Source organism: Anolis carolinensis, chromosome 2 (genome assembly GCF_035594765.1).
Source record: "Anolis carolinensis isolate JA03-04 chromosome 2, rAnoCar3.1.pri, whole genome shotgun sequence".
In the NCBI taxonomy this organism is placed as follows: domain Eukaryota; kingdom Metazoa; phylum Chordata; class Lepidosauria; order Squamata; family Dactyloidae; genus Anolis; species Anolis carolinensis.
This window is the reverse complement of record NC_085842.1, coordinates 91,861,751-91,887,456: the sequence shown is the minus strand read 5'-3', so window position 1 is coordinate 91,887,456 and position 25,706 is coordinate 91,861,751. Positions and strand designations below refer to the sequence as shown.

At 40.6% G+C, this 25,706-nt stretch overlaps 2 protein-coding genes across 3 annotated transcripts in view; one reads left to right on the top strand and one right to left on the bottom strand.

The window, feature by feature from the left end:
* Positions 1 to 17,311, top strand: part of lsm11 (LSM11, U7 small nuclear RNA associated) — a 74,626-nt gene extending 57,315 nt beyond the window's left edge. The window contains exons 4-5 of one of the 2 annotated variants that reach the window (XM_062970229.1): positions 7,346 to 7,426; positions 16,433 to 17,311. In XM_062970229.1, coding sequence (XP_062826299.1) covers positions 7,346 to 7,426; positions 16,433 to 16,435 — 84 coding nt within the window. In that variant the 3' untranslated portion in view covers positions 16,436 to 17,311. Of the gene's footprint in view, positions 1 to 7,345; positions 7,466 to 16,432 lie in introns of those variants that run through there. The other variant, XR_010002688.1, reaches the window with a different exon arrangement.
* Positions 17,312 to 17,628: 317 nt separating this feature from the next.
* The window catches only part of clint1 (clathrin interactor 1), a 93,601-nt gene continuing 85,523 nt past the window's right edge, over positions 17,629 to 25,706 (bottom strand). Inside the window, exons 10-12 of the mRNA XM_008114799.3 lie at positions 22,345 to 22,640; positions 21,420 to 21,624; positions 17,629 to 19,413 (exon numbers count right to left, since the gene is read on the bottom strand). Coding sequence (XP_008113006.1) covers positions 19,049 to 19,413; positions 21,420 to 21,624; positions 22,345 to 22,640 — 866 coding nt within the window. The 3' untranslated portion in view covers positions 17,629 to 19,048. The remainder of the gene's footprint in view (positions 19,414 to 21,419; positions 21,625 to 22,344; positions 22,641 to 25,706) is intronic.

The window sequence follows — 25,706 nt, the reverse complement described above, 5'->3', positions numbered from 1 at the left end:
CCATCCTTATGCCAGGAGGATAGCCTGAGGATTACCCAACATGCCCCTCCTTCCCTGTCCCTGTCCCTGATGGCCCCGGCCTACCCCCTCATGAGCCACTCTTCCCTTCCGGCCTGGCCACACTGACCGGGCAACAATGTGGCCCCAAGGCAAAAAAGTTTGCCCATGCCTGATCTAGACTGAGGAGGAGGCCTGATCAGACTGCCAGCAGCAGTCATCACTTCTAACCAGATGTTATAGAAGGAAATAAGGCCTCCATCTACAAACAATCTTCTGTGGGATTGCACATGACACAATCATATTGAATTGAGATGTATCAAAGATTGATTCCTTGTTTTCTCACTTTCCATTCAGAATTTGATTCTGAAACCGTTAATATTCCTGCATCCATCATGATCTTTTATTGTTGTTATTAACTGCCATCAAACCAACTTCAACTTATGGGAACCTTATGAATGAGAGACTTCCACGTCACTTATCACCAAGTCTTCCAGACTCAAGATTACAGGTTTCTTGACTGAGTCCAGCCAACTGTAATGAGGTCTTGCTGAACAACATCATCTTTATTAGGGATTCAAGTTCTTTCATATAATAGCCAAAGTATGACAGTCTCGGTTTGAGTTCTCTTGGCTTCTAAAGATATTTTAGACTTGATTTGCTATAGGATCTGTTTATCTGTCTTTTTTTGGGAATCCATAGAATCTGTAGAAATCTTCAGCACATGTCAAGGTTTCTTCACTTTCCAGCTTTCACAACCATTAATAGAAATCGGAAGTATAATGGCAAGGACAATCCTGAATTTGGTATTCAACTATATGTCTTTACACTTCATCATCTTATCTAGTTCCTTTATGGCTGCCTTCTCGGCCCAAGTCTTCTTCTGATTGCTTGGTTACAGTTTCCATTTCAATTAATGCCTGAGCCAAGATTTTTTTTAAAAAAACAACTCATATCAATGTCTTCATCATCTACTTTAACATTAACTAAATCAGCTGTGGTCATTATTTTTGTTTTCTTAATATTGAGTTGTAAGCCTGCCTTTGCACTTTCTTCTTTGACTTTCTTCAGTCATAATTCCAAGTCTTTGTTAATTTTTACTAGTAGCATGGTATAGGTAAAGGTAAAGGCTTTCTGCTAACATTAAGTCTAGTTATGTCTGATTCTGGGGGTTGGTGCTCATCTCCATTTCTAAGCCAAAGAGCCAGCATTGTCCATAAACACCTCCAAGGTCATGTGGCTGGGATGACTACATGGAGTGCTGTTAACTTCCCCCCAGAGTATTGATCTACTCACATTTGTATGTTTTCGAACTGCTAAGTTGGCAGAAGCTGGGGCTAACAGTGGGAGCTCACCCTGCTCCCGGATTCAAACCACCAACCTTTCAGTCAGCAAGTTCAGCAGTTTAGCAGTTTAATCCACTGCACCACCAGGGCTCCTAGTAGTATGGTATGATCTCCATATATTAAATTGTTGTTGTCCCTTCTAATTTTCATGCCTCCTTTTCCCTGTGTTACATATGATATGTTCAGCATACAGATTAAACAAATAGGATGATAAAGTGGAGACAAACCTGATCCCTTTGGCAATTGGAAGTCATTCTGCTTCTCCATATTCTGTCCTAACAGTAGCATTAGGACAATAAAATGCTGTGGTGCTCCCATTTTTAAAGAGTGATCCATAGTTTTTCATACACATTGCTATAATCCATCAAACAGGTTGATATTTTTTTCTGAAATTCTTTGGTGTGCTCCAGCTCATGATCTCATACTTTAGTTATATTAAGATGATTTTTTACTTTAGGAAAGTGAATCCCAGTGAGGTTTGTTAACGATGAAAGCTACAACTCCAGAGAAATATTAGATGAATTGCTCTGAAAACACAGTAAATTACTGTTACACTACAGAATTGGATTGCTTAGTACCTGCATTGCCTCCTGCCAATATATGCTAACATCTTGGTAAGATGAGAGGCTTTGCAACTGCAATGCATGTGCTGACTAAAATCATATACAATATAAACATACTAGATATTCATTTTCTCCCCTTAAATTATCTGAGAAAATAGGCTAGCTGGTTGACATGCTTTAATACAAATGCAGTAGTTTTACACAGATTTCATGTTAATAGGGTAAACTTTCATCTCATTTGTTTTGTCAAATCTCCCCAAGGTACACCAACTAGGTCCTCATACAAAAGGCTGGTGAATGCGTTTTTCAAATTACAGATGCAGCTTCCCCTCAAGAAGCATGTGTGCCCTCCAGCAATTTGTTCTCAAGCAAGCTCACTATTCTTTCAGATGAGGAACCTGACCATGTTATTTGCTATCTGGCTTTAACTTGAGGGTATCCTATGAATGAGAGATTGCTCAGGTCTTGCAAACTCAGCACTGTGCCTTCTTTGGTTGAATCAGCTCATCTGTAATGTGCTCCTCCTCTTTTCTGACTGCCTTCCACTTTACCAAGCATTATCATCTCATGATACATTCAAAGTATGATAACCTCAGTTTAGTCATTTTAGTTTCTAGGAAGAGTTATTTTGATCCATTTATTTGTCTTTTTGATACTTGTTGACCTCTCCTAAATTGCCATATTCCAAATTGGTTGGTTTCAGCTTTTTTTCACTGTCCATCATTCACAACCATACATAGAAATCAGAAATATGGTGTTCTTTGTTGTTTAATCCTAGATTTTACCATTGAAGATTTTATCAAGTTCCTTCCTAGCTATCTTTCCAAGTTTTAGGTTTCTACTGATTTTCTGATTTGCGTTTCCATATCTTTACTGTTTCAATTTCTTTATCACTCATTTTAGAGTTGTGCAAATCATCTGTGGTCATCATCATCATTTTAATATCAGCCGTGACCTCAATTTTGTCATTTTTTTCCTTAACTTTTAATATATCTATTTTCTGTTGGAGGTATTGAAATTAGTGTGCGTCTTACAATCAATGGCACCTTGGAATCAAAGAAATACAGTATACTGAAGTTTCCTGGAATACAGAGCCATGTTTTAAGCTGCCATCTAATCTCCATTTTACCTGGGAATAGATCTCATTGAACAGAATGCTTCCTTCTGAGCAGACACATATGCAATTGTATTGATGGTTGTGAGAAGGACAGGGGAAGTCCCAACTTAAAAGGCAACTGTCTTGCAGCTAAGCACTGAGAAGGAAAAGGGAACAAAACACAGCACATACATTGTGCTGTTACTTGCGGTGTCTCACAATGGAGGGGACACGGAGCTCTGTTTATAGACACAAAGACATGGCTACCAAACAGTTGATTGTTCACCTCGCCAGCTCAATTCAATGTGACAGTGACACTTCACAGCACATTGCATCCAATCTCATTTGAAGCTGACGAAGATTGTTTCTGCTTTATATCTATTGGTTTATTAATGGACTACAGCCTCTTAAGCAGATGCATATTCATTAGGTAGCCAGCTGTTCGGAGGTTCCCAGATGTCGAATGTAGCTTTGTCTTCGAATGTGTGTGTGCATGTGGGCTTTCTTTCTTTTCTTTTTTTTAAAAAGCCCCTTATAATGAAACAAAGCAATTGAGAGCCTATTAAAAGACACCGTTAATTACTAAACTGGTACCTTATGGCACCCAGTCACTTTTGCCCCTTGCCTATTTATGATACCAGTCATAAAACTCTGGAAACTTCAAAACAAAAGTTATACAGGGGCATTGCTGGATTCTGTCTTGCCATCCATACCTCCTTTCCACTGCCAGTCAATGGATGTTTTGCAGGGGGGGGGGGGGGGAGGCGCTATGGAATCCCACTGGGTGACTCCAGGCAAGTTACACTTTCTCAGCCTCAGAAAAAGGCAAAGCCAACTCCCACCCCTTAACAACTCTTGCAAAGAAAACCCCATGATAAGGTTTCCTGAGGTCCCCACAAGTTGGAAATGACTTGAAGATATGCAACAACAAATGTATAAGTAGAATCCATTAAGGTTGAGAGTTGATAAAATCATTATGGAGCAATTGAGGCTGAAGACAGCATAGATTTTTATAACAATGGTGTGGAAGACTTGTTCATAATTACCTGGGGAAATAGGATCAGGCTCATTGTATTTCTTCCTCACTGTTGCTGTAGAGTGATGCTGTTGTTTTAAGAAAAAGAAATCCTTGTAGAATTCTTAACATCTAATGAGATTTAGCACTATATGTTGGAGAAATACACTGGATGGGTGATTTCTCTATCCAAGGAAGGTGAGAGATTCATTCCCTCCTTTGAAAACACTTCTGTGGTTCATTTGTTATATGATGGGTCACAAAATATTTGGAAAGGTCTGGAAGCTAAGCCCTCTGAGGAACAGCCTAGGGAGTGAGGTATGTTTAGCTTAGAGAAGGTTATAAGGTGACATGATCACCATGTTTAAATATTTGAAAGGATGTCATACTTGAAGTATGAGCCAGCTTGTTTTCTGCTGCCCTGGGAGACTAGGACATGGAACAATGGGTTCACACTACAGGAAAAGAGATTCCACCTAAACATGGAAGAACACACTGCTGCTTCAGATTGTGTTGGAATCACCTTCTTTGAAAGTTTTAAAACAGAGGCTGTATGTCAAGAGTGCTTGGACTGTGTGTTCCTACAGGGCAGGGTGATAGACTGAATGACTCTTGGGCTCTCTTCCAACTCTATGATTCCATGTATTTTCTCTACATTCAAGCAGAGGCAAGCTTGATTTTGGCCATGAAAGCCTTCGACAGAGGTGAGACTCTTGATCCCACAGTATGAATGTCTGTTGAATGGGAAAAGAGTTATCTGAGGAGGCTATTATCAATAAAGCGGTCTCATCCAGCACTTGCTTCCTACTGCCCATTTACACTTCCCTTTCTCCTCATGAGCTTACACCAAACTTCATTTGCCTGGGAACTGGGAACCATTTAAATTAAGAGGGAGGCAAATCCCAGAAGAATACAGGGAAGGGTTACAGGGAAGGGTCTGGTGGTTGACAACCATGGGAATATCATGGCACTTCATTGTCTGAAGAGTTATGCAGATTTATGTAAAGCCTTATCAGGTGGATGTGGAACCAAGAAAATAAAGTTGTTTTACTTAAAAAGAGATCCCCTTTTTAATTAAGGAAAATATTCATTTATATTAATAATTTCCCCCCTGATGTGGTTGCTTTTTGCCTTTCTCCAGTTTAACAGTTATTGGTTAAGGGCAGTTTTAATTAGATGTTTTATTTTCTGAAGCTGCTATACTCTGATGGGGTTCCAAGACATCACATTCTGTTTTGTATATTCAAACTCAGTCTTGTGACCTCTTTAAAATGATTATGTTTGTTAATTATCTCCATATCAGCTATAGTTTCATTTCAGTGGCTTGGGCATATGACTCCATTTTACATGGGTTCTTGACATCACTGTTTGCCAACTCCTGTTGGGAATACATTCCCTGATCCCCCCCCCCCCCCCCAAAATGAGAATTAGAAACTTTAAATTTACAGGAAACTTACAATGGGAAATAATGAAATAGCATCATGCAAACATAAAATTGTTGAATTAGAAAATGTCCCAATGGTCTGACAACCTCCTGACAAAATATGAACTCATAGGTAAAGGACCCCTTGTAGATCCAACTGTTTACAAACTTCCGGTGAAAGAGAGTAGACCACTGATCTCCTGTCAAACAGGTCTTACCACCAGTACAGCTGCTGATACATCACCTCCAGTTTTGTCCTTCTGATGTAGGTCTATAGAACTGAGCTGAATGCTCCTGGACACATCATTATCCTTGTTTTTCAATCTGCCATGCCTACAGAAGTTCACTATCTTATCTTTCCCCCCGGCACATGTATGCATATGCATATTTTATTTCTCTTCTTATTTCTTCTGTGTCTAACCTGCTTTACCAGATACACTTTCTTTGCAAGCTTTTCTTTTCATTTATTTGAAACGCTGCTGATTTTTTCACACAAATAATTTCACACAGGCTGCATGGCTCCTTAAACTACATTCTGTATCCTCTGGCACTGGGAAAGTAAAGCTAGATTTCTTTTAAATTGGGTTGGTTCAGGTAGCTGCCTCCCATAGACTTATGGGCTACTTCCATTTTCAGGAAACATTTGATCCAGAAGAGAAATTCCTTTGGCAGAAAAAGGAGACACAATCTTCACTATTTCTCCTCTTCTCTGCAGTCCCCTAAGACAACCCCAAATCTATATGAAGCAGCAAAAAGACCTTTAAGAACTGCATAAAACAGGTGGCGAGTCAGGAAGGATCAGCTCTTCCTTTCCATTATGTGACCATTCCAACCAGAACCTGGCTAGTACTGCTGATGGAAGCAAAACTGGTTCCAGCTTTAGATGTAAACTTTTCCAGAAATGTTGAAGCCCTTGGGGAAAAACATGTTTCACTCTGTTTTTAATGGGAATTTTGGTTTGGCATAAAATATGAATGTTTGCAATATTAAAAGTAGAGTTTGTTCAGATAGTACTAATTAAAATGGAATTTGATTTTTACTTTTCAAACTTTCTGGTTACAAATGGAGTTAAAGGCTCTGAACTGTAAAAATGCCCAAACTCTTTCATTTTGCCAATTTACGAGGTATAGGGAGAAAAAAAATACAAAAAAGAGGGGGGAAATGATTACATTAGCAAAATAAATAAAACGTTCTCTTTTCTCTTCCATCATATTGCTAAGCAGACATAAAACACTCATTCTCATAAAAAAGGACTTAGGAAAGGAAAATAAGATCAGGAACTGGAATGATCTGATCCTGCACATGATCCTACATGGGAGCCTTCCTGGGAGCTTTTAGGAATAATTTTGGAGAAGTAAATATATGAATATCTTGAAATTTTAAATTATTCAAAATAAAATATAAGACTTCCATACAGGTTGCTTACCTGTAACCATGTTTCTTCGAGTGTTACTCTGTGAATTCACACTAGTGGAGATATCTGCGCCTCCACAGCCTCTTTTAAATTTTGGTGGTAACCTCTCCCCTCTCCCCAGAGGGCATAAAAGGCGGCCCTGGGCACATGCTCCGCAGTTCCTACGCCACAAAGGCAATGAGAAAGGGAGAGGGTTGCCAAAGGGGAATTCACAGAGTAACACTCAAAGAAACATGGTTACAGGTAAGCAACCTGTCCTTTTTCTTTGTGTACTCTGTGAATGAACACTAGTGGAGCAGAAGAATTTGCGAGAAGGAACATTAACATAACGTAGGATGTAAGGTGGAAACCGGTGCAAGCCTCCTGGATTCTAATATAACAATCAGATAGGAAGTTAAACAGATAAACATATTTAAACCAGAGAAATCAGCAGACAACTTGTATGGACACAGATTTGTGACTCTCTCTTTTTTTCTTTTTTTTCTTTTTAGGTTGGATTACCAGGAAGTGACGGGATTCTGAGCAGGAGTCGTGGACCTGACATTTTAAGAAGGAATAACCAGCATAGAAATGTAGGCAAAAGAACAATAAACATTGTCTAACAATTGTAACATTGAGTCCTTGAGTTATTAGAAGTGTCATAGAAAGGTTCATGGGAGGCAGACAGAGAGGATTGATCTGCCAAATGAATAGTCCCTGTGGGCCCTGGAGTCTATCCTGTGATGGGAGACTAATGTTAGGGGTGTGGACTATATGGCCGCTTTACAGATAGAGTCCAAGGGAATTCCTTTAAGGAAGGCCATAGATGCTGCTAAGGCCTTTGTGGATCTTGGCCTGACCGAGGGGGGTGGGCGGGCAGTGAGCCAGATGGTATGAGAGTTTGATGGTTGCAGTGATCTAGTGAGTTTGTCTTTGGGAAGAAAGTGGGTTACCTACTTTGTCCGGGACAAAGAGTCTGGGAGTCTTTCTGGTAAGTCGTGTTCTGTCTCTGTAGAAAAATAAGGCCCTCCTTACATCAAAGAGGTGGGGAGGTTGGTTCTGGAAAAAGGAGGGGAGGACGATGTCCTCATTAATATGGAAGGCGGAAACCACTTTAGGAAGGAAGGTGATGTCCGTCCTAAGGACCGTCTGGTCGTGATGGAAATGGAGATAGGGTTCGTCAACTCGAAGGGCAGCCAGTTCAGATGGGCATTGAGCTAAAGTGATGGCCACTAGGAAAGCTACCTTCCAGGAAAGGAAGCAGAGTTCTGCAGAGGCTAGCGGCTCGGTGGGCCGGAGATCTAGGCAAGGACAAGTTCAAGACTCCATCCAGGCATCGGGGGTTGGACTGGCAGATGGAAGTTAGTGTAACCCTTCAGGAATTTTTTGACAAGGTAGTAAGAGATGGATAATTGTGTTGCTGAAAAGCCCAGGAGAGGGCTGCCAGGTAAGACTTTATTGATGACAGCGAGAGCTTTTACTCAGCTAAGGTAAGTGGAAACTCAAGGACCATTGGTACTGACGGTGGGAAGGAGGAGACATCTTGGGATTGTAGGAAGGTCTGGAACCGAGAGAGCTTATAGGAGTAAGCTTTAGTTGTGCACAGCTTGTGTGCTCCTTTTAAGGTTGTTCGTAAGGTAGGATGGAGACTAGCTATGTCCTGATGTTCCATGCCAAGAGATGGAGGGAGGGAATGTTTGGATGTAGGAGTTGACCCTGTTGTCTGGTCAGGAGGTAAGGTACCGGAGGGAGCGATAGATGATTTCCCAAAGACGTGTGGAGGAGAGCTGGGAACCAGGGTTGTTGAGGCCAGGCCAGCTCTATGAGAATTGCTGACACCCCCTCATCTGCAGCCTCTCAAGGACTTTGGGGATCAGAGGGATGGGAGGGAAGATGTAGAGGAGTTCTGTCGACTAGTTGAGGAGAAAGGCATCTCTGAGGTAGCCCAGGGTCTATTCCGCAAGTAATCTCGCTCTGAAGGGACGGAGTTGTGAACAGGTCGATTGTCGGCCAACCCCAGACGTGGAAGACAGAGTAGAGGATGGTCGGGTCATGTTTCCACTCATGGAAGGCCCTTTTTGTTCTGTTGAGGGTGTCTGCTAGGTCTTTTTGGTGATCTGGAAGGTGGAGGGCCGAGATGGTCACTCAGTGATTGATGCACTAGTTCTAGAGACGTGTGGAGAAAGTCAAGGGCTTTCTTAAACCCATGTCGCCCTGCTTGTTTATGTAGAACATAGCGACCATATTGTCCATGAGGATCTGCACTGTCTTGCCCGAGATCAGGCGGGCAAAGGCTTTTAGTGCTTTGAAAATGGCAAGGACTTCTAAGTAGTTTATGTGGTTGCCCCTCCTCTTGGGGAGACCAGAAGTCCTGGATGGTGAGGTTCGACATATGGGCTCCACAGGCAAAGGTGAAGGAGTGTGTTGTTATTGGTGGTGGCTTGGGGTGGAAAGGCATACCTCTGCATACGTTGGAGCGAATTGTCCACCATGGCAGGGATTGTCGGACCGGTTCCGGTATCAACAGGTAGATTGAGTTCAGGTGGTGTGTCGGCTTGAAATGGATGATAAACCATCTTTGGAGAGGTCTGAGACGCAATCTGGCTAATGGGGAAACCAGAACTGTGGAGGCCATGTGGCCAAGGAGGACCTGGATGGAGCTTGCCTGAACTCTTCGATGGGATCTGCAAGTGGAGATCTTGTGCTGAAGGGAAAGGAACCTGCTTGTCAGTAAGAACGCTTTCTGGGACATGGAGTTGAAGAGAGCACCTATGAATCTTATCCTTGTTGCTGGGTGCAAAGATGATTTCTAGGCATTGAGTTGCAGGCCAAGGGAATCGAGAAGCTTGACTGAGGTGGCAACGTGGCTTTGAAGAGTGGCAGGGTCAGGGGCCACCAAAAACCAGTCGTCCAGATATGGGAAGATGACTATTCCGTTTTCTGAGGTGGGCTGCCACCACCGCTATGAACTTTGTAAACACCCTCGGTGCTGTGACGAGGCTGAACAGAAGGACAGTGAATTGGTAGGTTTGATCGAGGATCTTGAAGGAGAAGAAACGCCTGTGGGGCTTTCGGATCGAGACGTGGAAGTAAGCGTCTCATAAGTCTATGGAGGCGAAGTAGTCTCCTCGGTGTAGGAGTGGCAGGATGGATGATATGGTTACCATCCAGAACTTTGAAGTATGAATGAATAAGTTTAGAGTTCTGAGATCGAGGATGGGACGAAGCCCGCCTCCTCTCTTTGGAATGGTAAAGTACCTAGAAAAGAAAGCATGTATGTCCTGTTCTGAAGGTGAGGGTAGGATGGCTCCTTTCGAGAGAAGTGTTTGTACTTCTTTGAGTATTTCAAGAGATGGCTCAGTACCAAGGATGTGTCCCGTTGGAGGAAGTTCTTCGAATTCCAAAGCATAGACATCCGTTACAATTTCGAGCACCCATGCATCTGAGGTAATATTTTGCCAGGCACTTGCAAAGAAGGAGAGATGGTTTTGAGGCAGTTGTTGGACAGGTTTTAGTTGGATGGAGGTGGCAATGGTAGGCCAGGCTGTTGTCTGTAACCCTGAGTGACGAAGGGTTGATGAAGAAACCTTCAAAACCGTTGTGGGTACCAATGAGTGTGCTGTGCGTGGGATTGTTGGACTCCACACGTACTTGCCAGGATCTTAAAATTTTGATTGGACTTTTCGTCTTTTCCAGTATTGAACAGGCTGAGTGCGTTGAAGGGGAGGTCTTCGATGACTTGCCTGGAGGAGGAGAAAAAGCCAGACGATCTCAACCAGGATTCGTGGCAGATTTCAACCGTGTGGGCAATCATTTTGCTTGCTGTATCACCCGTATGCTTGGCCATCTGAATTTGATGATGGGCCAAGGAGTCCGCTTCTTGCTGGAGGGTCATCTTTATCGGAGAGCTTGGAGAAGAATGGTTGTGCCTTCTCCCATAGTATCTGCTAGTATACAGGCACTGTAATTGGCCATCCAGCAGAGGAGGGCCCCGGAGTAACCATGCAGCTGACTGCATTGAAGCGTTTGCCCTCTTGATCACCTGGATTGTTGGATTGGCGGCCGGAGTATTGGGCTGCCTTGACCACTACCAAGTTGGGGTTGGGATGGGGCTTGAGCCACTCCAGCGGGTTATCATTGGTGCAGTACCATGCCTTGATCCTTGATACTTTTTGAGGCTGGTGGTATCGATGATGGAGTCTTCCAGGAGCCCTGAATCATGTCGAGGAGATATGGCAGGAAAGGGAGAAGGGTAGCCAGAGGAGCCTCTGCTTTGACCCGTTTGAAAACAGGGTCTGTCACAGCCTTAGAAGTTTGTTTTATTTCAAGTCCAAGGCAGACATTCTGACCATCTGGTTAGCAAAAGCTTGGATGTTGTCTGTAGGAAATGGGGGATCGACTTTGTAGGCTTCCGGGGCTGCAGAAAAGTCAAGACCGAGGGAAAGGACCGAGTCAGAATGCACCAATTCTGCGAAGTCAATGTCTTAGTCGTCATCTTTAGTCCCTTGAGGGGATCGAAGAGGCGAAGTTGTGTGTGGATCTGCCGGTGGGGGGGGGGGGAGGGGAGAGATTGACTGGAGGCTGTGGCGGTCGGGTGTTTTGCAGCCGAGGCCTGAGACAGTCTGGCCAGTTGGGCCGTTTGTCTCCCTCTCTCCGGAGTTGTGGAATGAGGAAAAGTTCCTGACGGGCTTGAGGTTGTTGGGCCCGGGCAACAGTCTTGGACAGCAATGGCTCCCAAAGTGACCCATTTAAGATGGAATCAGGTGTCAAGCAGGGATGTGTTATTGCCCCTACCTTATTTTCCATCTTCATCGCTATGATACTTCACCTTGTTGATGGGAAGCTTCCCACCGGAGTGGAAATCATCTATCGGAGAGATGGCAAGCTTTTGAACCTCAGCAGACTGAAAGCCAAAACCAAGGTCACCAAAACATCTATTATAGAACTCCAATATGCCGATGACAACGTAGTCTGTGCTCATTCAGAAGAAGACCTACAAGCCACTCTCAACACCTTCACGGAAGCATACAAGAAGCTCGGCCTCTCACTGAACATTGAGAAAACCAAAGTGCTCTTCCAACGGGCACCAGCTTATTCCTCTGCAATGCCAGGAATACAGCTTAATGGTGTAACATTAGAAAATGTTGACCATTTCCGCTACCTTGGTAGCCACCTCTCCACAAAAGTCAACATTGACACTGAAATACAACACCGCCTGAGCTCTGCGAGTGCAGCATTAGTGCAGCATTTTTCCGTATGAAGCAGAGAGTGTTTGATAATTGGGACATCCGTAGAGATACCAAGGTGCTTATTTATAAAGCCATTGTCCTCCCAACCCTGCTCTATGCCTGCGAAACGTGGACGGTCTACAGACATCACACTCAACTCCTGGAGCGTTTCCATCAGTGTTGCCTCAGAAAAATCCTGCAAATCTCTTGGGAAGACAGGAGGACAAATGTTAGCGTGCTGGAAGAAGCAAAGACCACCAGCATTGAAGTCATGTTCCTATGCTATCAACTCCGCTGGACTGGCAATGTTGTCCGAATGCCTGATCACCGTCTCCCAAAGCAGCTACTCTACTCCGAACACAAGAATGGGAAACGTAATGTTGGTGGGCAGGAAAAGAGATTTAAAGATGGGCTTAAAGCCAGCCTTAAAAACTGTGGCATAGACACTGAGAACTGGGAAGCCCTGGCCCTTGAGCGCTCTAATTGGAGGTCAGCTGTGACCAGCAGTGCTGCAGAGTTCGAGAGGCACGAATGGAGGGCTTAAGGGAGAAGCGTGCCAAGAGGAAGGCCCGTCAAGCCAACCCTGACTGAGACCGCCTTCCACCTGGAAAGCGATGTCCTCACTGCGGAAGAACATGCAGCTCTTCAGCCACCTACAGATCCATCCCCAAGATAACAGAAATGGAGGACCATCATCTTCGAACTACGAGGGATCGCCTAAGTAAGTAAGTACAGTACTACCCTGTTTCCCCGAAAATAAGACAGGGTCTTATATTAATTTTTGTTCCCAAAGATGCACTAGGTCTTATTTTCAGGGGATGTCTTATTTTTCCATGAAGAAGAGCTCATATTTATAACAACAAAATGAACATTTATTATATACTGTAAAGTAGTTGTCATCACAAACCAGCATAACCAGACAAACTATGAATCCTATCAAGAATTTCTTGTTACTACCATTATTTACATGTACAACAATCTATGGTACCTCTTGCAGTTTAGGTTTCACAAGGTTTCCACGCTGATTTCTCTCTATTCCAGTTTCAATGTAGTCATGAATGATGAATAATATAATATACTATAATAATAATATGATAATATAATAATAATATAATGATATACAATATATTAATGAGATAATATAATAGGATATAAAAATAACAGAATATGATAATAATATGGTATTAATAGGATAATATAATAATGGGATATAATAACAGAATAGCATAATAATAATATAATAGGATAATATAATAGAATAATAGAATGGAATATAATGATATAAAATATATTAATAGGATAATATAATAATGGGATATAATAATAGTAACAGATATGATGATAATAGAATACTAGTATAAAATAATAAGTTTCATGGCATAGGATAGGAATAAGGATGAGAGGAGAATCCCTATGCGTCCTGTACCTTTAAGAAACAGAAAGAGCAGGACGAGTGGAAAGCCCTCTTCCTTCCCTCCCACCCTCCCTTGCCCTGGCTCCAGGAGCCAATCAGAAGCCTTGGGGTAGAAGGGAGCAATGGCCAGGAAGGAGATGGAAGGAACAAACGGCAGCGCAGCAGCAGCCACGGAGGCTGGGGGACAGGCAAGGCAAGGCCAGCAAGCACTTTCTCTCCCTCCCTCCCTCCCTCCCTCCGGTGTGTATGAATGAGTGCTGCTTCTGCCCTGCAGCCATGCTTCCCAATGGAACTCTGCTGCAGCCTTAGTTGCTAGGTCTTACTTTCAGGGGAGGCCTTATATTTGGCAATCCCCCCAAAGCCCTGCTAGGTCTTATTCTTTGGGGAGGTCTTATTTTCGGGGAAACACGGTAAGTAATTCTTTCTTCAATGATGCAGACTTGCAGTTGCACTAGTGATGCATTTGATCCACCTTTTGTCTCGCCTTTGAGGGCACTACTTAAAATGCTAAACCCAACTACTGAAACAGATTCAGTACCTTGGACAGCTTCTGTACAGTTCACTGTCCAGCCTGGTCTGGAATCACTGCACCTGAATGAAAGCCATCAGCCACTGGTGGAGACATTGGCCCTAGCAAAAGTATGCCTCTCAGTAAGTTGGGTTTACCTACATGTTGACTCACCATTCACTCATTGATTCAATGGGTCTAGTCCAGGAGAGACTAACCTGGATTCTAGCTTTTCCATTTGAATTCACTAAGCTTTTCACTCAAAGCAGCCCAGATTAATACCTGGTATACTACCCGAGAAGTGTTGTAATATATTGAAGGAAAGTCACTGATTTAAATTAACAATGTAAGTCAAAAATTTCTAGTGCCTCAAGATAGGAAACATCTCCAATAGTAGGAGAAACTAGATAGGGTCGCCATTTCAGATTAATGGCAAACTTAACATATAAAAATATACAAGTTAATCTTACATCTATTGACATTTGAAGAAATAATCTCGAGGCTGTGGACTTAGAAAGATCTCACCAATGTTGTATTCATATACACTAGGGTACAATTGTTCAAAGAAAAAAAATAAGATAGCCATCTGATTATAAGTGAAACTCATGCACATACACACTCTTATGTGTTTTAATGACTCTCCCACTGTATCTTGCTACAGTGAAAATGGATTTCACTTTTATTAAAACTAGGTAAGAGAGAAAGGCCATTTCACAGTGAGATCACATGGGCCAAACATGTAGTATATTTAAATCAGAAGTGAGCCAGTCTGGTAGCTTCAAAAATAGTAAACAAAGTTGAAAAGAGTATTAGGCTCACAAAAGTTGTTGGGATCAAACATATTTGAAATGTATTCATTCTAAACACCAATACATTAATCAGTCAAGCAAGAGCCCAAATGCTGTAGCGTGGCATGATCCTTTTCAGGATGTAGATAGCTGACAAGGACCTTTTCGAAGACAGCCCATTTCCATGTTCTTCCATTATTCCTCTCCCATTCTTTGGTTTGTGAGCATGCAGTCCACGTTGAGCTAGTTTGGTCATCCCCCTCATGTCTTTCCCCAACGTTTATAAAAACCCTGAGATCCCTCCCTCTTGTGGTGCCATCTTGCCATGCTCACCCTTAGTATATAGGATTATTGTTGCATTCATGGCTCAATGTAAATTGCAACACAAACAGCAAGTGTCACTGAGAATCTAATACCTCAGAGAATATAAATGCCCTTTAAGCGTTTGCTCCTGTTATTGTTGATCTCACCTTGAGTGCAGGATGTCTCTTTACATTATGCAAACCCATCATTGAAAAGTCCCTCCTGCCACCCTTCTCTCCACAAGATGTGTCAGGCTCCTCTTTGCTGATGGATCGAGATGAAACAGATGCTGCCATAAATACCCTTGTTTAGTGGTTTTGGATGCAGTTTCTGTTTTGTTTAACACACAGCAGGCTTGGGTTATCAGCAAGCCTGCACCTGTGCCATTTTTTCCTTTGCTAAGCTCCTGGTGTTATTGCATTTGTAGATGATTGGCAAGGAGTTCAGTAATTGGGCTTCTTATCTGTTCATACACTTTTTAAAGTATGTTAATATAATCACAAGTATATTAGCCTTAAAGCGCTACGTTTAACTATTTGTATGCAAAGTGATCATGGAGATTTTTCTGCAAGGTTGGTTCAGAAGGGTTGTCATTGCTTTCCTCTGAGGCTGAGAGTGCAACTTGCCCAAAATCCTGAAGTTGACTTCCAGAGCTGTGTGGGGATTCAAGCCCTGATCTTCCAGAGGTCTAGCTCAACATCCTAACACAGGGAGAAAAATGTCCCTTGTGAACTTGTGAGGTCTTATAATGCAGCCAAGCAATCTCCCTTTTCTCTGAGTGTTGGTTGGCTGCTGGATTATTTCTGGCATGTTATGTCCATGCTAGGATAGATGCCATCACTATTTACTTAAATCAAATAGTTTTTTCTATCTGCTTGTCTGAATGTTAATGCATCATATGATTTCCACCAGATTTTGATGGTATCTTCAGGATAGTCTTAAAATGCAGGATACATGGCTTACACAAAATTCCCCTGGTGTTTGCACTGAAGAGGCAACACTATTTTTCCCCCAGACTGTCACCTAATTTAGATTGTATGCTTGGGATAGTCTGACGTTAAATATAGGCTCTAAAAATATTTTGGGGTCCATAGGGAGCATCCTGAATATTTTTTCCTTCATACAAAATAATGTGGTATATTATTTGAAATATTTTGATAAGATCAAAAGATGTTTTGGAAATGTAGCTGAAAAAAATTCTATTTGTTACTGTGTCATGCATAAACAGCTAAATATCTTTCTAATTAATTTGGAGGGAATGTTTCAGATGGCCGCCTTAACATGCAGTCTATGCAACATATATGACATTGAATTTTGGAGGCTCTCTGATAATATTTCAATCACACACTGTTTTGCAGTGAGTCGAAAAAGGCATGCTTTCTCAAGAGCAAATAAGACTGAGGCTGAATGTCCAAGCATCCAAAGAGACAGGTACTCACCTGTGAGAGCAGCTGAAACTGAACAGCCATTAGCAATGATTGAATCTTCCAAGCAATCCTCAGAAGTACTAGTCCACAGAAAAAGAAGAAACGGAAGTCTCTCCAGGTCCCCCATGGATACCAAAATCTGTGAATTCTCATAGTAAAATGGTGTCCCTTATATAAAATGGCAAGATCAAAGTTTGCTTTCTGGATTTTTTTTGGGGGGGGGGCAGTGGTGGGGTAATCTATAAATAAAGGGGTTGACTATTCAGTAGCCAAAGTACTTTCAGTATTTCAATATTTACTGCCTGTGTCAGTATCTGTGTTAGCCTTCTTTGGAAAGCAGCAAAATACAATACAAGTGTAGTGGCCACTAAAATATTAAACTAAGCTTCACAACGTTTTCCAAAACTTTCATTGAGTCCAGTTTGTTGCTTGGTTCTGGATAACTTTTAAAACAATTAAGTTGGAAAAGATGCACCTTGGCTTTTTATTGTTTATTCTTGGATTTGGGGGTATGGGTATCATGACATTTACAAACCCAATTTGTCCTTTCTTCCATGAAAACCAGTTTGCTTCTGCCTTTTGCAATTATACATGGGTTTTTTTGGCTCCTGAACATCTGTCACAAGTTGAAGTTATGAAGCCAATTCCCACAAAAAGTTCAAGGTTTTAAAATTGGAGCTGAAGAGAAGGTGATCTATCCCGCTCAGCCAGTAAAGCTTGTCTTGATTACTTTGATGTAACAACACTTGAAAGCTCCTATTCTTTGAAACTAATTTAAACACATTGAATTGTTGAAAGATTAAAAACCGCAGTCAGCTAATTACACTCACTCTCATCTCTTATTCAGCAAATGAATCACTTTTCATTACCACTTAGCTGAAGTACATGAATTTCTGCCTAATTAGAACTGTTGTAGATGGAGCATTAGCAAGGCTGGAGTGGGTCAAGATATCGTGGCTGCTTCATTTTTAATTCCTAGCAGTAAAGTCAGATAGGGAAGGCGGGAGATAAAAAGTCATTAAACAATTTTAAATTATTTATAAAAATTACTTTGCCCAAATTATAATTATTCCCCCCCAACCACTTTCACAAACGTCAAATGGAATGAAGGGAGAGCAGCCCCAACATTGTTTTTAATGAACAGTTTAATGTTATGTATAACAGAACATTATGAATACAATGGAAATAAAGTTTTATCAATTTAATAATAGTAATAAAAATATCCAACATAAGAAAAGGGAAGGCAATAAAGTTTCATACCTAGAATATAGTACTTATCCTCCATAGCAGCCCTGGCTTTGTGAATATAAATTGAAACTCTGCATTCCAGACTAAAAATCATGATCTGTGGGTGAATCTAAAGGCTGAATTATATCAGAAGAAGGAAGGGAAAGCCTTTCATTCATTCATTCATTTCCTTTATTTGCATCAATTCATAAAATATGACTGCTACAGGTTTCCTTTAATAATATATATTTATATTTATATTTATTTCTTTAACTCCTTTCTATTGGATTCCGCAATTGCTAAGGCCATATTTACAGAAGAGAAATGAAGTCCCTGGATGAATAAAATCTAGACTCCAAAACTTAAGAAAAAGTTTAATGGTGTTTCTTGGTAACACAAAAGAGGCAGGTCTTCTTTCTTTTCTTTTGCAAAGTTGCAAGAAAATAATAATAAATATGTTTGCCTTTTGACTGTTAGGGATGGAAATAGTGGCCCTTAGTGGGCTGGGTGTATGCCAATTGTAATTCAAGCAGGAATGAGGAAAAGCCACCTCAAATCAAACCTCACACACACACACACTATCTAGAGTTCTCTGAAAGGAAACCATACAGCAGCTTCAGATGATGTTACTACTGCTTCTGCGTTGGCTCTTATAGGAGAAAAGACAGGAAATCCCCCACAAACCCCATTCATCTGCAAATTGCTTGAAGAGGTCTACAATAAAAATTTGGATAGTATAGGATTGTTGCTGGAAGAGTAGCAAAAGTATATATACATTCCAGGTCCCTCTGAAGAAGCCATAATCACATATGTAAGCCATTTTTGGACAAAAATATATATATATTCTTATAAAAAAACTGATCAGCATACTTTGACTTCAAATTTGACTCAGTGGTAGGAAAAGGAGTGGATCCAATTATGATAAACATATTCCAGGAGAGTAAAAGAAAAGAAAAATCAAGTATAAAATTAGATTCACACAGATTTTCCCAGCCCACAAATGTTGGGCCTTCCAGAAGTTTCAAAGTTAAAATTGGTTCTGCCATCCAGAAAGGCTTTAAATTGTCTTGTTACAAAACAAGGCCTAGTCATTGCAATGTCAAACATCTGACTCACTGGAAGAACCTTTATCCCACCAAAGCTTCAACAAAAGTAGTTTCGGAGTGTATAAAACGACCTTTGGGTTCTTTTATGTGGATTCCTTAAAAGTAAGCAATAAAAGAAAAAAATAAGAAAGCATTTGATCAGCATTTTCCACCCTTACCCCAGCTTTATTTGTGCAGCTAAAATCCTTCATTCAATCTGACTGGTTTACAATCTTTATTTGCTAAAATTGGCAAAATTTGCAAAGGCATCTTGCTTCGGTTGTGCAGTCCCAGGAATCATGGAAGATGCCACAGCTATATTGGGAACACCCATGCCCATCGTGCCTGACAAACCCATTCCAGAAGCTGGCACCGCCATGTTCACATTCATTCCCATCATGCCCTGGTTCATCATAGGGCTGCTTCCCATGGAAGCCATCCCTATTGTGCCAGTCATCACTGTAGGCATCCCCATCCCCACAGAAACGGGCCCTCCCATCAGCGGATTTGCTGGAGGTCGAACAGGCATCATGCTGGGAGGCGAACTGAGGCTCAAGGTTGCAAAATTCTGAGACATCACATTCATAGGTTGTTGCATATCTACAAGGGAAGAAATGTGAAGTTTACTTTCCTTTCTCCCTTCCCCTTATCTAATGGACTGGGGATGAACAACCTAAAATTCAGGCAGTCCCCAAGTTACGAACAAGATAAGTCATGTAAGTTTGTTCTTAAGTTGAATCTGTATGTAAGTTTGAACAGCTACATTTTTAACTATAACTCCAGACAAATATATATATAGAATAGGGAAGAGTTAACAACACCCCTGTGGTGTTTGCTTTGCTGTCTGTGGCCCTGTCCAGAAGATTTTACCTCACTTCCTGTGGCTGTGATCATTGGATTTTGAAAAATGTGGCTTGTTGTGGAAGCAAGGATTGGTGAGAAAGCTTCAGTGGAGTCACCTTTTCCCCATGATAACTCTTTCAGGAGTGAATTTCCCTTCCTAGGGTTAGATTTCTCCCACTTTCTTTTGTTTCACCCCCATTCTATGAGTCGTTTGTAACTGGGGGACTGCCTGTACAGTTAGGTTGATGCCCACTCTTTAACGTAAGATTCATACAATTAGTAATTCCCACCATTCCCTTTTCGCTAGCTCTGGGCTACTCTCCTTATGCTTTTTTTTACATGCTCATAATTACATTTCCTTATCATTATCATATTATTATCTTATAATGCTTCTTTAACCCTCCAGATATTCTGGGCTCCAACTCCCATTATTCCACTGGGGGAGCTATAGTGCAAAACATTTGAGGACCAGAGGTCATATATACTTACACCCTAGTTCAGTGGCCCTCAACCTGTGGGTCCCCAGGTGTTTTGGCCTACAACTCCCAGAAATCCCAGCCAGTTTACCAGCTGTTAGGATTTATGGGCGTTGAAGGCCAAAACATCTGGGGACCCACAGGTTGAGAACCACTGCTCTAGTTATTATACTCAGTGCATTCTCCAGACAGGTATTCCAAGAAACCACTTCCTTTTTAGTCTGAACCTTTCTTGCTCCTGTTTAGAACACCAGGCAATAAAGAAGGGGCAAGGGAAATTCTCCATTTTAAACTTTCCTTTCACTGCCTAGAGAGGTTCACTGAGAGAAGACACTGACCACTCCTTACTTCAGGTCCATAAAACGATGTTATACTACTTGATTATGTCAAACTAATATGCTACTCACAGCATCTTAATTTTAGCTTAGGAAGACTAATATGCCCAATTTATACTCTCACCTAGACATGTTAAACCTTGTCTAGAGACTGGAACTAACCTCAGCCCACTGGTTGTTGCATAATATATCATCTTTTTATAACAGTTTTAGCCATTGTTCTTAATTGCTTTTATTTAGTGTTAAATTTAAATTAATTGTTATATTTGTATAAGTCATTTAAGTTCTTAATGTCAGTTATTTTGTCCGTTATTAAGTTTATAGTTAGGGTGAGATTATATTATTTAAAATGATTTTTCCTCATATAATGTGTTCTGAATTGTTTTCCATTTTTGATATTGAATGTTTACTATACATGTTGGAAACCACCCACAGTCCCTTTGGGGAGACAGGATGGTCTATAAATAATAATAATAATAATAATAATAATAATAATAATAATAATAATAATTTTAGTCAATTACTTATGACTAAACTACATCAAGAAATCTCTAGTGGATAATCACAAAGTGACAGATCAAAAGTAGTGCAGAACCAAATGAAAGACTCTATGGCTTTCTGTTATTTTGAACTTGAAAGAAGTGTCCTAAGAAGTTGCCATCACAGCTCACTCTGAATGCTAGCAGCTATTCATGGCTTTAGACATATGAATTTGATCATTTCATTGGAAAATTAACGGGGAATTTAAGCATGAATAGCTCACAATCTACTGCTAAGCTCTGGCTCCTTCCCGAGACATTTTTATCTGGATGACATGCTCTGGTCATAAAAAAGAAAATGTATGGAAGCGGGAGTTTGCATATTTAAGAACACAGCTAGAACATAAAAACAGCAGCGCACTCCACACTACAAACCACACACAGAAAGAATGACAGCATAGGTAGTCACTTACTCTGCTGCTGAATCATTGTGTTCAGTGATGGTTGCTGGGGCTTGGAAGGTTGCATACCAGGAACCAAATTGTCCAAACTGATATTAACACTGGGGTCTGACCAAGTGGATGGTAGGGTTTTGCCTGCATTTTTGGCGACCATCTCTGTGCTCAGATTATAAAGCTGATTAGATTTTTGCATCATTGGGTTGACACTTTGCAAAGGCTAGAAGAGTTAATGAGACAGAAAAACAGAGATCTTGAGAGTTGTGCTATTCATTGCTGACTGTATTCTGCAGTCAATTCATGCAATTTCTATAAAAAGAAACAGATGGACTGCATGCTTATTTAAGAGAAATAAAGAATCATAGAATCACAGAATAGTAGAGTTGGAAGAGACCTCATGGGCCATCCAGTCCAACCCCCTGCATGAGTTGACATTCATGCAAATCAAATGCTCAATATCATTCCTTGATATTGGGAGATTGCTTACACTGTGCCAAGACTAGTTAATACAAAAGCATCCTATTCCTTTTTTCCACCCACCAACTATCCACTTCCCAACTCAAAATCTATTTTGGAGTTTAGACAATTATTTTTAGGGCTTAACAAATTAAAAGATCTGGCTTTCAATAGTGAAAGATTCCATAAATGGAAGAAATTCTTTGTGAAACAGACTGTTAGAAGCACTTTGCAGCTTAGCCCTGTGCTGCCAATCAAAGCAAAGATTTGAAGCCTACAATATGTTCTAGAGGTTTTGCATTACTTAAGGTGTTCTCTTTCTTAATTTACTCAAATCTTCAAGAGTGACCACTGAAACAAAGAGACAAGAAAGCACCTGAGATCTACAGAAAAATGTGTTAAGGCAGGAGTTTGTCAAAACTATTTGGCATTGTCTCTTTCATTGAGAGCATGTCCATTAAGAGATGGCAGAAGAGCATCATACCTGGGATCTTGACATAGGTAGATTAATGCTGACAGTGTTGGAACCCATCATGGAAAAATTCATGCTTTGGGAAGAGGTCATGGTGGCTTGGGAGGTACCCATCAAATCAAAGAGGTCACCAGCATTTGAAGCAGCTGGAGGCTGGCCAAGGCTCTGCTGAGCAGATCCACCAAAGAGCTCAACAGCTGGCGGAGCAGTGCCACTGAAGAGCTCTCCAGATGAGGCAGCCGGGCCTGGAGAGGCTCGGTTGAAGGCACTCCAGTCACCAAACTCTCCATTCCCACTTGGAGCTGTGCCTGGGGAGGGAAAAGGAAGGCAAGAGACTTTGCAAAAGGCACAGAACAAATGCCCCAGTCCATGAACTGAAACAAATGAGAGGCGATGTGTGTCCATCCAGATTAACGTCGGCAGGTAGAATCTCCATCTGGACATTACTCTTCCTCATGAATATTCCAACCATTTTAGCAGGGTAGCAAAGAAAACGAGAAGCACCATCACTAGACGGCAAAATACCATTTCACCTGTGGACTCAGTGGGACATAGATGTCCTAACAAACAGACATGCAGGTCCAAATAAACTTCCAATAAGAATGCTGCGTGTGCAAGAAGTTCAGTAACTGAACAACAGTTTCCAAAAAATAGGAAGCCCAAGGTAAAGTATTAACTCACTCGTGCTTTCAATCAATGACTGCAAGCAAGCTGGTTTTATAATCGTAAAAACAACCATTTGTTCAAATGCATCTGATTACATATAAATTACTTGCTGTACAAAGAGTTATTAAACTAGTATAGCTAAATGGGCTTTCAACTTCAACTGCCTCTGGGTGTTTATCTCACCTCTGTTGAGCTTGTTGACAGCCTTGTGTAGTATTTATTTAGCTCTCTGCGAGTGCTTTGATATGTATGCAGTTCTCAAATCTTTGTACAACAGGTTCACAGAGCTGCATACATTGAATTCTTTCTTCTAGTGAACCCAAAAAATCTTTCCATAGATTTTCTAAGTAAAAAAAATATTATTTGGCTAAAACATGAGAACAAAACTCAAATAAATAAATAATAAATAAGATTATGATGGTATTGTTTACTCTATTATTCTTTAAGCCATTAGTACAATCAGCTTTTGCTAGCCAATGATGAACACTGAACTGCTGAAGCATATGTAATGAAAATAATAAGTCTACTTTGGAAAGTCTACTATTTTGTAATGGTACATTGGTATGTATGAACACACCCAGCATTGTTTACTACACAAATGAAGATCATATAATTAGCATTCTACAGCTCAACTGTGCAGGCAGAAAAGAAGAAAAATCAGGATTTTAGATCAATAATTACTAAACACTTGATGAGACTTTCTTAGTTAAGTGAACAATAAAAGACCTGGGAAATATAAGGTCAGAAAGATGAGACCCCACTGATTTCAGAATAATCTGGCCTGTACAGCTTGCTAGGAATTAGTCATGTACAAACTAACCTATTACCTGGAATTTAACTTGCCTGATCTTAAAGATGCTGCAATAATTTACACCTCATGTCAATAATTCCTAAAGCTACCTGAGCACCTGGGTTTAAAAACCTTTATTTTAATTACTTACCTCTACAGTTGGATTAAAATTTAAGGAGGAAGAGCACAGAGGGAAATAAGATTCACATATATCTGCAAACCATTCTAATGCAAGTAGTGGGCCGAAATTCATTAGCTTAGGGCCATACTGAAATATTTGCTTTGATCTCCCTTACAAAAGGGACATTATTGGGAGTATTTCAATTAGTACTGCCTATGAAAAATTTAAGCACACTTAAAGTATTCCTGATGGATAAGTAAATGCTGAACATGCTGATTCTTCAGTTACTGGACACTAATATCCAGTAACTGGATGCAAAGGAAGCGGGGAGAGTGAAGAGGTGTTCGTTGCTACTCTTTAGGGAACTTTATCAAAGATGATTAATCAACAAAGATTTCTAGGGTGGCTTTATTGGGTCAAGAACGATTAATCATTGCTGGCTGCTAGTATAATAATGATTGGTATAGATTAATCATATTAACACTGATAAAAGAATATTATCAAAGACTGCATTATTTGCATAATAAGATTTAAGCACCCCAAACCTCCACTTTTATTAAATTGTGAAATTAGTGCAGAAACAGTGCAACTTAAAAGTCTTTAAGGGCACAGGTATCAAATCGGGTCAGGTCATCTTCTCTACAGAATACATTTTACCACAGAGAAAAAATGATACGTTTCACAAAGCCACACATTTTATTGTAGAAGATTTTTTCTAGGCAGAGTTTATTTAAATAATATAGCAATTATTATACACTATGGTAAGAAAAACAACCAAGATGATAATTTAGGGCCAGTCACAACATTTGCATAATCTTCTTCACCCCTGCAAGGGGTTCTTAATGTGAGATGTTATGCTTATGCCCCCGGGCAATTTCTAATTTTCATGGAACTTAAAATAAATAAATACATACAAATTAGCAATTCCCCTTTCACTACACTTTCCCTGGACATAAAGCACGTGCCTAAAGGCATCTATTTTCTTGATTTAATTTTAACTTTTTCCAACACACGATACTTATAGATATGTGACACTGTGGCATGCAATTCTTAATTTATTGCATAGATGACATATATCTTTAAGAAAACATTGTTAGAGGTATCATCAAAAAGAGAAGTGAGTCCCTACATTACTGCATATGTGTAAGTGCTTTCAAGTGGATTATTGACATATGACGACTTCATGAATTTCATAGTGTTTCTTAGACAAGGAATACTCAGAGATGGTTTTGCCACTTCTTTCCTCTGAAATATAGCCCAAAGCAGCTAGTATTCATTCATGGTCTCCCATCCAAGGACTAACCAGGCCTGACCTTTCTTAATTTTCAAGATCATATAGGATTTGGCCCTTTAGGGTATTTAGACAGATGTTATCAGCTCCTGTCACTGTTGAAGATACTCGTTATAAAGCATTATAAACTATTCCAGAAAAGAATTTACCAACCATTTCATAGTAGCATTGGAGTGAGTTTGCAACCGCTAACTCATCTTTAAAATATTTCAGGGAAGGTGTTCCAAATGAGAAATACAACCAGTATTTACACATACCTAATTACCTTTTTCAATTGGCTTCTCTACACTATTCAACCTTCTAATTTACTTGAATCAAAATCTATTTATCAACAATTTCTACCCAGCTTTGCTTCATTTGATATAAAAATATTTTTTTGAATCAAGTCAACCACAAACACATAATCAGAAGTACTGCAGTATAAAAATATTCAGCATAGTTCATGGTAGCGACTTGCAAAGTTGTTGGGAGACTAGTTAAACTGTGCCATGATTTTAGGTTCAACA